General features: G+C 31.2%; 2 protein-coding genes and 1 long non-coding RNA gene across 7 annotated transcripts; all 3 read right to left on the bottom strand.

Annotated features, from left to right (window-relative positions):
• Nucleotides 1-260: 260 nt before the first annotated feature.
• On the bottom strand, nucleotides 261-4,664 carry LOC101499023 (exosome complex exonuclease RRP46 homolog). 4 transcript variants are annotated; one of them, XR_003472051.2, is made up of 8 exons: nucleotides 4,459-4,660; nucleotides 3,578-3,958; nucleotides 3,352-3,372; nucleotides 2,832-2,904; nucleotides 2,674-2,741; nucleotides 1,825-1,951; nucleotides 776-908; nucleotides 261-604 (listed from the first exon to the last, which is right to left on the bottom strand). XR_003472051.2 is itself a non-coding variant. In XM_004492658.4 (7 exons), the coding sequence occupies exons 2-7, from the start codon at nucleotides 3,896-3,898 to the stop codon at nucleotides 489-491; spliced, it is 732 nt and encodes a 243-aa protein (XP_004492715.1). In that variant the 5' UTR covers nucleotides 3,899-3,972; nucleotides 4,459-4,651; the 3' UTR covers nucleotides 261-488. The 4 variants fall into 4 exon arrangements, 3 of the variants coding, with proteins under 3 accessions (XP_004492715.1, XP_004492714.1, XP_027188898.1); XM_004492658.4 differs by lacking the exon at nucleotides 1,825-1,951 and having other exon boundaries at nucleotides 3,578-3,972; nucleotides 4,459-4,651; XM_004492657.4 differs by lacking the exon at nucleotides 1,825-1,951 and having other exon boundaries at nucleotides 4,459-4,651.
• Nucleotides 4,665-6,007: 1,343 nt separating this feature from the next.
• On the bottom strand, nucleotides 6,008-10,847 carry LOC101498698 (FT-interacting protein 3-like). 2 transcript variants are annotated; one of them, XM_004492656.4, is made up of 2 exons: nucleotides 10,582-10,847; nucleotides 6,008-9,194 (listed from the first exon to the last, which is right to left on the bottom strand). In XM_004492656.4, exon 2 carries the CDS (start codon nucleotides 9,183-9,185, stop codon nucleotides 6,147-6,149), a length of 3,039 nt encoding a protein of 1,012 aa, XP_004492713.1. In that variant the 5' UTR covers nucleotides 9,186-9,194; nucleotides 10,582-10,847; the 3' UTR covers nucleotides 6,008-6,146. The 2 variants fall into 2 exon arrangements, with proteins under 2 accessions (XP_004492713.1, XP_073222724.1); XM_073366623.1 differs by having other exon boundaries at nucleotides 10,696-10,720.
• A 2,709-nt stretch (nucleotides 10,848-13,556) lies between these two features.
• Nucleotides 13,557-14,267, bottom strand: LOC101511302 (uncharacterized). Its single transcript, XR_012162116.1, has 2 exons — nucleotides 14,073-14,267; nucleotides 13,557-13,901 (listed from the first exon to the last, which is right to left on the bottom strand). It is a non-coding gene; the product is annotated as an uncharacterized lncRNA (long non-coding RNA).
• Nucleotides 14,268-14,453: the final 186 nt, after the last annotated feature.

Genomic DNA, 14,453 nt, shown 5'->3' with positions numbered 1-14,453 from the left:
ACTTACAAAAGTTAGCAAAAGGGCATAAACATGGGATAAATTTAGAATCTTTAATGAAATACGTAGCTTAATTTAATCAAAAAAATAATACATACCTTCAATTGATTCGATTCATTGTAACCAAAAAAAATTGATTCAATTCATTTGTCTGAGTACCACATAGCAAAAAATAATAATTCCTTAAATTAAAAAGTAGCTCCTGAATCCGGTTGTGGAAACAAAAAACTGGTAGCAAATATAGAACTAACAGAGACCAAGAATGAACTGTAGCTTCAACAAATTTATAATTGGGTACATAAAATCTTAATCATTACAATAGAAATTTCATTTAAGATGTTGTAAAACTACAAAACTAATCAGAACTTTAGAGAATTATCAGGCATGGAGTAAATATGTAACCCAATTGTCCTACAAAGAAATTCTATCTTCTTCAACCCTTGTAAGGTAAAAATTAGATACAGGTAAACTACATTCAAAATGTTTGAAAATCATCCAGCTTTAGATGCCTCACGAGTAGATTTTGGCTCTGCATTCTTCCTCAAAAATTCAGACAACCTTAAAGTTGCAGCACGCCCTCTTTCTAGGCAATGAAGATAATCATCCACTACAAGAAATTAAACAGAAAACTAATTATTATATCATATTAGAAAATTAGACCACATCATATGCTAGTGTGGCCAATGCTGGGAATAATAGAAACCTTCGGAACACGTGGCATCAATATTTATATTGAAGGACCAACTACAAAGACATTAAAGGGCATGCAGCAGAATACCTAACATAGCACCATGTGTTACAGATGTGATGATTCCGTGTGCCATGGGATCACTGCCTGCCTGCGATGATTTCTCTGGTATGACGGAAACTGTTGAATTTGGAAAAACTAAATAGGCAAATGCTTTTGCTTTCTGCCAGAACACAGAAATGCACTGAATTAGAATAGAGTACGCGGGCAACATGGAATCAAGATCTCCAATTTATGAATTTGTTTGAACCACAGAGACATGAAGATAGAAACAGTCATGCACGTTTATGGGTTTGTCACACAAATGCTGTGTTCCGGTTCCACTAAACCTTACAGCATGCAATTAAACATTTAAAAGTAACATTGTATTAACATTTTCTAAAATCAGGCAAGCGGTGTCTATTGGATGCATAATTCTACTTCAGATATTGGTTTAAATTTTAAATATTTTAACTGTACAATTATCATAGACAGGATAATAGGAGACTTCGCAGTAAGTATACATCCAACTATCCAACTTAATTGGGAAGCCATCTATTTCTAGTACGCAAAATTGTGTCATGTAGGGTAGTTTTATTTTCACACTTCACAAAAATTATGAAATGGATAAGTAAATTCCCATAGTACTAATGAGCTTGGGAGTTTTAAATCAGAACATACAATAAAGAGCCGTGAAGTTACATGTCAATAGCAGAATTTCATCACAAAAGAAAGAAAAAAAAACTCTTCACACAATAAAGGAATAACTCTTAAGTTCTCAACTGTAGCTTTCATACAAGTAGATGTTAGAATAATCTTTAGTACAATGCCCCACACAAAGGCACCCACCATGAACCCAATCACCCCTGATTTCCCATCAGCCTGTACAATATAACCCACTCATCTAAACTCTTGGTTCATGCATCAACCCAACAAATCATGAATTTCATCAAAAGATAGAACTGCACACTTAGAATGAGAAATCCCATGGCAAAAAAAAGAACAAAGTTTCACCACCTAGAAAATTAATAATAACCATTAAAAGTAAGAATCAAATACAAAGGAATGGGATCATCCAGATTTTCAAGTAAGTTCCCTACCTTCAGTAATCAGTGATGACAAGCGGCCAGGACCAGCCATAAATGGTTTGGTGGAGAAACTGTATGGTTTAAATTGATATTGATGCGCTAGAGATAAGGATGTCGGTGTGGCTTGATGGGGGGAAAACTGCATTGATTAAATAGATTATAGATGCACTAGAATTAAGGATGTGGGTGTGAGGTTTGGTGGAGGAAAATGTACTGTCTAAATAGATGTACTAGATTTAAGCATTTTGGTGAGTTAAAACACCCTCACCCCCATATCCATTTTCAACATTTAGACAACTATCACACAAGTCACTCCCCCTCCCTTATTTTTACTACTTTTCCCATCCGATTCTATGTTTTTTATTTAGGATAACCATATTTTACACTACAAAACAACCTAGTATGAATTAATAAAAAGAATTACAATGTTATTTAAGTTTAGGACACCACAATATAATAAATTTCATAAAAAGTTGACAATGATAAGCCATAAAAGTTAAATGAGTTTGTTATATGTTTTCCGTAAAAGCAGTTAAGTTAATCAAACCTTAAAGGATGTTAAAAGGATTTACTGAGGTGAGAAAAAAGCAAAAACAAAACATGTAAAGGAGTTAGCTTTACTTGCAACATCAATGAGATTATACAATACAACACATATACTGATATAGTACTAACATTTATAGTACAAGAAAGGGTTGTTACTTATGACAACCATTACTGAATAGAGACAAATATTTAAATATGTAGCTTCATTATAAATGTGATGAATGCAGGTCAAATTTTGTTTAGCAGACTGAATTCAATAGACGTAAGGTGAAAATCAAATCATGCTTTAAAATTGACCAAAAAGATTATACGAACCTCTTCTTCTTGTTTGGAAGGGTCCAATATTATACAATTACTATCCGTTACAGAACAACATATTGCAACTGCAGAAACAAGGAAGAGAAATAATTATTTTTAACAAAATGAAATCTTACAATTAAACTAAAAGACAATAACCAACAAGTCTCTACTACCAGCAAGATGTTTTAGGGGAATTCCAGCATCCACGAGTGCAGCGCATGCAGCGTTTATTGCACATGGAAGAAGCTACATATTAAGTCAAGAAAAAGAAGCAAAAGATCTGGAAGCATTTATTAGATATTAATCTTTTCAGGTCTCTCACTGCTCTTCTGATGAACAAAAAAGTCAAACTAGAGTTTGCATAAACAAGTCCTATAAAAGTAGAACGTAGAATTTGTTTCTGAACTAAATCACTATAACACCACTCTTTAAAGTCAAGTACCCATTTCAATAATCAGACATTGAGCCTTAAGTTAAAAATGGCAGAAAATACAAATTCTCTCCATTTCTTCCAGCCAATTGAAAAACATTGATATTTAAAACAGAAACTAAAATCCTAAGCAACACATGTCACAATAATTCAAATCATTCATAACTAGTCGAATTCAAGAGTTGCCAGATTAAAACAATAATCTTAAAGGAAACAGTTAATATATAGTTCATACATTAGAACAGAATGTTTAAGTAGGATACAGCACCATCATCATGGACAACCTGCATTAGAAGAAAAAATGCTCAATCACAAAACATTACAGGCCAGGTAAACAAATAAAAAAATTTCACTTGGAGTCTGTGTTGGGTGGAATAGTATAAATGAATTTTTTTTTTAAATGGACGCTATCTCATTTCATTCCAATTCACCATATACCACAAACATACACAAAAGAAAGGACCAAACCCAAGGAAGTGAGAAACTTACCTGAACTATAACAGAAGTGGTGGTGTTAGGATATATGGTACGAATACAAATGCTTTCCAAGGTTTTCTTCAATATCATCTCATACTCCCTATCAACTTGACCAATGTGTCCTGTATTAGGCTTCCAAATAACTTCAACGGAAGCTTTCTCTGGATTCTCATTCTTCTTGGTTCCGGCCTTAGGTCCGTAAACTGCAGCAAGGACTTTGGTTTCTCCTTGAGCCCATGTGGCTGAACCATGGGCCCGGTGGAGGACAGAATGAGAGCAAGCCAGGGGCCTCAGTTGATTGGGACTCCTTCCGTCGGGTCTATCCTTCTCCATTAAATTCCTAAGGATAAATCACCCTTTTTTCTGAACTCACTTGGCAGAAGAAAAATTGCACTGTTGAATAGCCACTGTTGTTAGGAACACACAAAATGGGACAAAACACAGGTGAACAAGTTTAAACTTTGATAAAAACTCATAAAAACCATAACACATGTACTTCAGAGCCAGGCATGAAATTACAACAACAAAAAACTATAAAAAAAAAAAAAAAAAAGGTGACTCCTTCCGTGTAAATATTGACTCTATATTTAGCAGAAAATTTCAGGAAAACGTGGTTTAAATTCAATTGTAGCATCGGTTATATTCAAATTGAAACAATAGAAGCATTTTGAAGACATTAAAAGAAGCAATAGTGTGGTATTGTGAAAAGTGTGCATCAGGTGCTTTCAGACGGCACTTGCTATAACAATAAATCATCATTATTGGCTCCAGTGACTGAATCTATATAATCATATATGAAGAAGCGAAGTGCGATTTTGATTATTCAGCATTTGTAAGGGAAAAACAGAAATTGATTGGGGAAGGAAAATTTACAAAGCATGAGAATGAGGTACCTGACGCTTACTAGCTACAGTTGGTGGTGGTTCACTGCAGCAGGGCGAGATGAGCTGGACGGTGGCCCCGGAGACGATACGAGTGAGTGGACGGCGGTGGCGGAGCTGAGAAGAACGAGAGCGAGGAGAGAATAAGGACTTTTTTGGGCTAACCCAAATTTTAAATGGGCTGCATTAATCCAATTCAAAAAGTTTTCACTTTTAATTATTTTGACAATGTATTTGGGTTTGGTTAAAAAAACAGGAAAAACAATCTATTTGGGAGGGACCTCTAAACCTAATTTACATACCCTTACAAACCATTTGAAATTCAAAAATTTGTTTTTCTACTAGTTTATTTTAATAAAAGTAGGTTCTTATTTTTCCATCTTATAAAAAAATCGGAAACCCAATTGTTGGTTTAAGTTTTTTGTTTTAATTATTTATTCATGTGTTTATTATAAAGGTTTTGCTGACCAATACTTTAAAAATATCATGTAATCTAAAATTTAATATTAATCTTAAATTATTTGGTATATATCAAAATTAATGTAACTTTTTTTAAAAATTAGTTAATTTTAATATATACCATTGGCATATTAAAATTTTTTATTTTATAAAAACGATAAATTCTTTTATAATTAACTATGAAATTCATATTCGAACTTCACAAGACGTCCAGTTTAATTTATTAATTGAAATATGGTTTAAGGACTATTAAAATCAAAAATTTTATACACTAATAATAACTTTCAATTCAATAATAAATTTTCTTATACACGATGTCAACCAATCATAACTTCCTTTCACTTATATCACAATAATGTTTAAGAATAAATTTATAAATATTGATTCTATATTACATATATTTGTAAAGTAACCAACCTCACAATTTGTGTTGCGAAAGTATTCAAAGTTAGAGATAAGTAGAAGTTCACTTTTACCAACATTAATTATACAAATTTAGTTAATGTAGATAAATTGTATTATTTTGTCCCAAAAAATATAAATTAAATTGTCTCTATTTAAAAACTATTTTAATGTTGTTTCTATTTTGGTTATTTGAATTCTACATGATTTAGTAAAATAAAACTCTACATGATATCTAGTTAATACATCTTTGATGGATATTACTATGGTATATGGTATGAAATATCTATTATCTATTCTATCAAAGATAATACAATTATGTTTAAATTTATTTCGATTGGACATAAAATTTATATTGTTTTATTTATATTAAGTAGCGGATTGTACTATTAATTAGTTATATAATTCAATATGAGTTTATCTTTTATATAATATATCTTTGAGATTTAACTCAAGTGACAAATATTAATAAATATTATGTCTTAAATTTGAACTAAAATTTCACAGTTATGTGTATGAATAAATAAATGTTTTAGTTGTGGATAGATGAAACTTGAAGTGGGATTTTTTTTAGTGTAACCTATTAAATTAAATTAGTTAGAACCTGTTTGATACTAAGATTTGAAGCTTCAAAATTTTCTTCCATTTTAAATAACTGCTATAGCATAGTTCCACCGCAAAGAAAATTCGAACCAAAACATAATATAACAATAAACTGTCACATTGCAATTTTCCACATCATGTAAACATTTATATCCAGAGTAATTATTCAAGGGACAACAACCCTGTAAATTTTGTGCAAGAACTTCCAAAACAAACAAACAAACAAAAGGGTGAATTTACAACATACTATCTGTAAGAGCAGGCAACCTACGAAAGAAATTGAGTGGTGCTGGTGGTATCTTACCCCTTAATTTAGGATGCCTCATTAAGTAAAATCCAACTGCAAGAAACACTACCCGAGTTGGTGTAACATACAAAATTAATGCAGCTACAAAACAAAATAACATGAATACAGTTGTTGCACGAGGATCCCTCCAGTTTAACAATGCATGTAGTCTTTCACCTTGTGTTGCTATGTCTCCAACAACACTTTGAACCCTCCCTGCCAAACTTCTCAACCGATCATACCTCCAACGGACTACATCCGCGCTTTTTTTCGTTGGAAATGTATCAAACTCCTCGTCGAATTCATCTGGATTTGTCACATCAGCACAAGAAAGTTTTATGTCCATGTGAGGAGGGTAACGCGGCCGAAACCTCCATTTCCACATACCTATTACGAACATGTAAAGAAACACTGTTGGTAGAATAAGCTGTGGGAAACAAACCAGCATCATGTAGAGAATGTGCACTAAAACTGTTGTAACTGAATTCTTCCATGTTGAAATTTCTATTAACCAGCTTCCAACTGAAACTAGTCCTGAAAAAACTGTCTTTAATCGGTTTATATTCGCCTTGCTTCGTCTCATGCTCCATAGATGAGAATCTGTATCTGACATGTACTCAACCACTTCTTTTCTAAGAGGTGGTTCTGTCCTGCTAAGTCTAGCTACAACAATGTTCATAGCTTGGTATTTCATCTTTTCTTGTTCAAATATGTTGAGAGGCTTTGTGTAGTGCATCTTTGGCAAATGTGGTTTGAAATACAAACTCATCATGTTAGCCACTGATGTGCATGAGAAACGTATTGCTAAGTGCACCTCACCCATCTTTTTAAGACCAGAATTTTGTAGTGACAACAATGGATAAGAATGTGTATAAATGCGACCGGTTTCCAACGTTGAGATCCTTATCCGAACCTTACCTATCTTGATATCTTTGTTGTCATTTGAATCAAGTTGTGCATTATCAAACACACCTAAGGTGAGAACTGTGGAAGGATCATGAACTTCCCAAGTGTATTGCTCGTTGAATTTCGGGTTAAGATTGCCTATGATCGTTCGAGTTCGCACCCATTTGTGTCCATATTTTGCAACACAATATACATCTGATGTTCCTCTTCCATCCCTTGTTTTGTTTGGTTGTACAGAAGCATTCAAAATGCCAAGTTCTAGTACACCAATTGGTTTTTTCCAAAGTTGTCTTGAAGTAGGCCTAAGATCACTACTATAATAAGTTGACTCATCTAGCACATGGTAACCACCATCAAGAAAGACACTAACATGAATCCTACTAGAGAATTTGTCTTTGTCCTTGTCTTTGTTCTTTCTTTGTCCCTCTTCCATTGCCGATGACATGGTCTTTGCAAGAGGATACCACCTGCTTCGGATAGATCGATCGTCTGTGCGCTTTTCAACTGTGTTCAATGGAACAACAACACTGCCAATAGTCTCCTCCTTGTTGCTTCCAACACGGTCTTCGACAGTAATGATCAGATGCTCTTCAAAAGGCTCAGCAGCAACAAACAGCATACCTTGATCCCACCGCGGATTCATGACCCTTGATTGAACAGGTTTTGTTTTCAAAATTTGGACACCATGTTGAACCTTAACATAAGCATCAGGGACTCTAGACTTGTCTGATGGAAGCAAGTCTTGTGCCTCGATCACTTTGACTCGTAAATACCATAATCTCGGGGATGTGTAGACTTTCGACCGAACCTGAGCATAGTTAGCTGGAAAGCTTCCACTTGGAGACATTGCATCAGAATGCCAAGCATCAGGAAAAGCCTCATCAGCTTGTGTTCCAAACCAAACAGCAAGCATTATCTCCCCATTTTTCATTTCTCCACTTTTGTTCACAATCCTATACCACTGAGGAGCCAAAGGACTATTAGGCGGAACGCGTTTAGGAACATCATACAGATCAAACCTCACAATTCCAACAAGATCATCATGTATTGTGTCCTTGTCTTTGACCAAAACTTCAAGAGTAGTTGATTGTTGATTGTCCTTGGCAAATGCAAACACCTTGTTCCATTCAGGGCTTTGGTTTTTCTCAAAATGATTGGTAATTCCTTTGAAGTTTCCAACCTTGACAATCACATAAGGATCAAGACTACCTGTAAAATCCATCGTTGGAAGGTCTCGAGCTTTCACAACTCGTACAAAAAGGTACTCCATTGGTTCTACAAGATCATAGGTGCTAGATGGTTTATTCTCACCACGAATAACTCTTCCACCAACAACTTTCCCTCCTCCAAGAAAAGGACTTGTCTCTTTCACTGCATAGTCCGTTGCAAATGCTTGAACAACCTTTGGAGCAGATGGTCCAGCTTTCATCGCATGCATCCCAAATATTACATCAGGCTTTGCAGCAGTGGCTGCAGCCGAAGATTTCTTTTCTTTTCCATCATTTGATTTAGGAAGGTTGTGAAGTGTGTGCCTTGACTGATCAGTTTTCTTTTTAAACACATTGTTGAGCATTTGACTTGTAAAAGATTCTGGTACCTGATCTTGTGTAAGATTTTCATCTGTGTTGATCAGTCCATTGACAAATGATTCCATTGCAGGAAGAGGGTTTGAAGATCTTAAAGAAGGGTTATCTGTAATGAATACCTTCAAACCAAGTTCACCTTTTGTGCTCGAAAAAATGCCTTTCTTTTCAAGAGGATAGTGCAAAACAACAGCATCAGAATATGGAACAAATGAGGTTCCAGTGAGCCTAACCTTACCAAGGGAGACTGTGGAGCCATTGATTTTGTTATAGTGATATATGAAGGCATCAAGATTGAGGTTTGGTAACTTTCTTGGATCTGTGATGTTGAAGTAAAATGTCTCATTCCAAATGGGACTCAAATCTTTATCTTTCGTCGTCGTGCGAAATTTCTGATCATCAAAGTGAACTTCTACAAAAGTACTAGATGAACCTTGTCCATCTTTGGACATAAGCTCATGAGCACCAACAACTTCAACACCTAACTTGAGACTGTTCATTGAAAATACCTGAAAACGGAAAATAAATTCATAAGGTTCAAGTTTAATATTGTATCAAATATAAATTTCAATATATCACAGTAGTTATAATATGTAATTAGAGGGACAAATTAATAGCCTATAGTTGTGTACAATTTCTTTATGCTTTCTCATTAATCAAGTCAAAAGATGCATTCTAGCAGAATTATAGCTACTTTGAAACATATATAAAACTTGGAAGATAAATTATGTTTGCAAAAGAAAACACAATTAAGAAGTACAAAATTCATTGACTCCAAGTTCTGTTGAATACTTTTGTGTTATATCATAATAGTTGATCAACAAATAAAAGAGTTTCTAACATAATATTCACGAAGGCATGAAATTTTAAAAAAATTATCTGTAATTCCTAACATTAATAATCTGAAATATTTTGAAAAGTAACAAAAGTTTTGAATTTTTATTTATTTTTTCCAAGCATAAACATGGAAGAAGAAAAAATGAAAAGCTAAAAGAAAATAGAGGGGAAATTTTTTGTGGAGGTGATACTTCAAACATAAGCAAGAAATAGGAAGATATAAGAACAGAAAAATTGACCAAAAAGCAATCCATTCCACAACTCTCTCTTCAGTGACCAAAAAGCTATACAAAAATGAAAATGAACTTTTTTTGTACTTAAAAAAGAGAAATAAAGATTTTTTAACAGAAAATAAAAAACATAGATTCCTTGTGTTCTGCCTCGATTGAGGGATTGTGAGAATGATTTTTCTGAGGGATCATGTTAAAGAATCTACAAGTAGAACTATTTTCTTAGAAAAAATAATTTTTAAAAGTTGAATGAACAATTTTCATAACAAAATTTTTACTTTTAATTATTTAACAACACATGTTATCATTTGCCCTTTTAGTCCGTGTAAAGCAAGAGAAAAATTTGAAAAGAAAATGAAGGATAACATGAACTCCCAAAGATTTTGTACTTCATTTGATTTTCAAAGCGATGGAGCTAAACTAATAATAAATTAAAATTAGTTCATTTGTGCGAGACATAAAAATATGTATTTATATTTCGAAATTTGTTAAAATAGAAACTCAAAAGAATGAGACAGAGAAGGTAGTTTTGTGAACAAAAAGAAAACATTTTTTAGTTTTGAATAAAGATATCATAAAAACAAAAACTAGTTTTCAAACATTTCAGAAAAACCCATTAGGCAAGAACCAACTAGTTTCTTCAAAAGACACAAACTTTGAAAACTATGTCTACAATAACTACACAAAAGACAAATATTTCAGCTCTTTAGGAACAAAAAAGTCCAACTAAAAAAACAGCAAAATACTCCAAATAACCAAAAAAAAAGTCAACAACAATTCTAAAGGGGTGAAGATGAAGAAAAGGAGAAAGAGCATGAAGCTTACGTACCTGAGTGTATTTGAGAGCTGAAGAAGATAGAGAGAAATGGTTTAATTAAGGCAGAGAGTTAAATAAGAAGAAATGAGGAAGAAAGGATTGTAAGAGACGTTGAAAATGACATACATTGACTTGCCATTTTCATATTGATTGCTCCAAAAGAGTTGTACTTGTGAGAATGTCGTTTATGTTTGTTGTGATATGATTCTATATGTTTGATTTGTTTAAGACAACTTCAACAACAACAACATCAACCTCGTTCTTTCCTTCATTTTTGTCTCATTTCTAACCGCGTTAAAATTAAACGACATTTCTACTACGCATCTCGCGTGTCCTCCACGTTTTTTTTCTTTCATTTGAAACATATGGTTCATAGAACACTACACTTTTTAACATATTTTTTTTTTACGATGTTAACAAATAATTTGAATGGATTAATTAGCGCAATTTTAAATATTTTAATTATATTTCAAATGTAGTATTATCACATTGAAAAATAAATAAGCTCAATTTGTATTATTGAAAATTAACATTATACTCTATTTTTAATAGCTCAAGTCTTCCTCGCCTTTTATTTATTTCGAAACATATCAATGAGTGGATAATCATGACGTTATAAAATATTAGAAAAATTAAGATTATCCTTTCGGGAAATTGAAATACAAATCTCCATATAACAATAAAGTATAAAGTTAGGTAACAACATTTAGTCAAGCCTTCTGAAAAGTCAATAGCGTATACTCGTCCAACGTCCTCTACCTTGTCTTTTTTGCCTACAAGACTGATTAATAGTCTTCTGGCAAAAATATAATAACAGAAAGAAAAAAAAATTATACTTAAATAAATTTTATTATTTTAATTTTAATCTCTTAAAAGAATTTATTTGTATTTTTATCTTTGATTTTATACCAACTATCATGTATTTTTTTCAATTTTTTAATAATTTTTTATGTAATGTTTAGAACATATTTAACAACTTTTTACAAAAGTTTAACTTTTTAACAGATAATGAATGCAATAAAAAAATTTAACTTTTGATATTTAAAAATTTATACTTAATTTATTGTTTTTTAAAATATTTTAAATTTTTGTAGAGAAATTTTTTATAATATTATAAGTATTATTGTAAAAAGTTATTTAAAATTTCAAAAAATAAATAATAGTTGATATAAAATCAGAAACTAAACAAAAAATTAAGAAAAAAAATAAAATAATGAGATTTTATAGAAACTAAAATTTTATTTAAAAAAAAAACAAATAGTAGCTGATTGTCTTCTAAACATCAACAATCTTTAAAAACTCGTGATTATTTTCCTCGAATGTGACATTAGAAGATCAGTATTGAGGGGCCTTTTGTCTTGAAGTAATTAAATTAAACAAAAGACTTAAAAATATTTGCAAGTCGTCTTGTCCCTCTCTTGAGAGTTTATGCCTTTTTAATTTATTATATTATTGCACCAATCATGCATGGCTAGAATAACTATAACTTAGTCAACTCATCCTTTTGTATTATAAGCTTAACATTTAGCATCACTTATACATATTATTGCATGCGTTTTATTTTATTTATTTTTTTAAATGAATAATAAATAAGTTTGTATACAACAACTATAATGTTTTGAGTTCGAACTTGAATTATAATATACCGTCTAACAATTTCGACATTAGACTTTACAAATTATGTGTTTTATTACTTATTACTTACCGATTTTCTTTAAAATCATTTTTCTTTTTGGTTCTAAAATAAGGTCATGTATACACTTAATTTTTACATATTTTTCAATCCATGCATTTTATGGTTCAAAGACTTCTCAACATAATAAACAAATCCTCAAAAACTTAAGTGTTTGATCCAATGGAGGGTAGGGGTGAATTTTTAATTATTTTGTATTTTATTTAAGAGAACTAAAGGAAATTTAAATAATTTTTTGTTTATATTGAATCATTCGCTCTTCTACTCTCCAAGTCATTTTAAAATGGCTCTTCTACTCTCCAAATCATTTTAAAATGGATAAAAAGAAAGAAAAAAAAAATTATGATAAATTTTGCTCTCCATCTATAATTTGAACCAAACACTATTATTTAAAAAAAAAGAAAATTATTTTCTCCTATCCAACCAAACACACATGTCAAAAGTCCAGGTAGATACATTAGAAAACATATAAAAACACAAATTAACAATAGATAAGGGGGGGTGATTAAGAGGATGAGAAAGAAATTGTTAGTGAATTTGACCAAGTAAAAAACAAAAAAAATAAGGGGTGATATAAATAAAATTATATATGAAGAAAATTAATTCAAGAAATTTCAAAGTTACTCAAAAATAAAAAGAAATAATAAAGTATCAACTGAAAGTTAATACATTTGATAAGAATTATATAACGTTAAGAAATACAAATTTAGTCTGTGATATTTGTGTACAAATTATTAAGATTCAATTACTTTTTAGGCTAAATAGCATTTGTAGTCTCTTAACTTAATTTCAGTTAACGTTTTAGTCTTTTATCTTTTTTGTTTTCTGATTTAGTCCTTTAATTTAATTTTAAGTAACATTTTGATCTTTTATCTTTTAAAATGTCAACAATGTTATTATTATTATTTTCAAAAATTCAAAAAACTCATAAACAATTTCAAACAAAACCCATTAAATTAATTATCATTATTAATATAATACAAATTTAATCAAATTCATAACTTAAATCTTTAAATAAACTCATATTTTCATCTCAAACAACATCAAATAAAAAATGGAAAATATGATTTTATTTGAAAGTTTGAGTTATAAATTTATGAAATTTATATTATATTGAAAAATATAATTAATTTTATAAGTTTTATTTAAAAAAAATTATAATTTTTTTGAATCTTTGTAAAAAAAAAAAACTAAAACATTAACTGAAATTAAGTTAAAGAACTACTTACCACATACGGTATTTAGCCTACTTTTTATAACAAAAATAAAAATACAAGCTGTTGCAATATTTGACTTTTAGGGTATTCCAATGTCATTCCAACACAATGTACTATGTCAATAAAAAACTACTACCTTTGATAGCTTATTATTCATGATGATATATAAGGAGAAAACATTGTACATGGAGGTGTGTCACTTGGTGAATTGACCATGGACTCAATCATAAACTCCCTCCATATACCAAACATTGGACATGCCATATTTTCAGAACAAATCTCAACAGCTTCTTCAGGTATGGTTGGTTCAAATCTCAAGAGCTTTGAATATTCAGTCAATAGATGAAACGTATAATCATACACTAATTTCATTTTACATTCTCTTCAACGAACCTTGTCCCTTCTCTGCCAATCTCTTCTGCCTGTTGAATTATGCATAAAAAGTACTCAACTAAAATTAAAATAATTGTGTAGAAAATTAATAGGGGCTTCTAAGATTGATTTTGTCAAAAAATATAATATATTGACATTTTATATATATGAGCAAACATTAGAGTATGATGGTGGAAGGAATTAATAGATAGATTAATTACCTTCTCTGGATGAGTATTGCCCCTGTCTACTGCATATTTAATGTCTTCACACATGTTTTGCTTGCTGATGGGCCAGTAATGCTTGTAAGGTACTTGGCTTCTTGTAAAGAAATCATAATAAGTAGGCTTTATGAATAATGTCATGGAGTCACATGCTAGTATATATTTTTCACTCACAGACCATGACACCCCTTCACACATAAATCTTGTACCTTCAAAATAAATAAATGTATCCATTTTTGTTTACGAAAATAACGTACAACGGTAAACACCGCCTAAAAATTTACATACGCAAATGAGAATACCTAAATAAGAGATCTCAAATTTCAACTCGCATAACCACACAAAATATCTAACTTAACAACTTTGACATTGTCAATT

Source organism: Cicer arietinum, chromosome 3, assembly GCF_000331145.2.
Source record: "Cicer arietinum cultivar CDC Frontier isolate Library 1 chromosome 3, Cicar.CDCFrontier_v2.0, whole genome shotgun sequence".
NCBI lineage: Eukaryota > Viridiplantae > Streptophyta > Magnoliopsida > Fabales > Fabaceae > Cicer > Cicer arietinum.
Note: the sequence above shows the minus strand (reverse complement) of the source record. Positions and strands in the feature narration are given on the sequence as shown.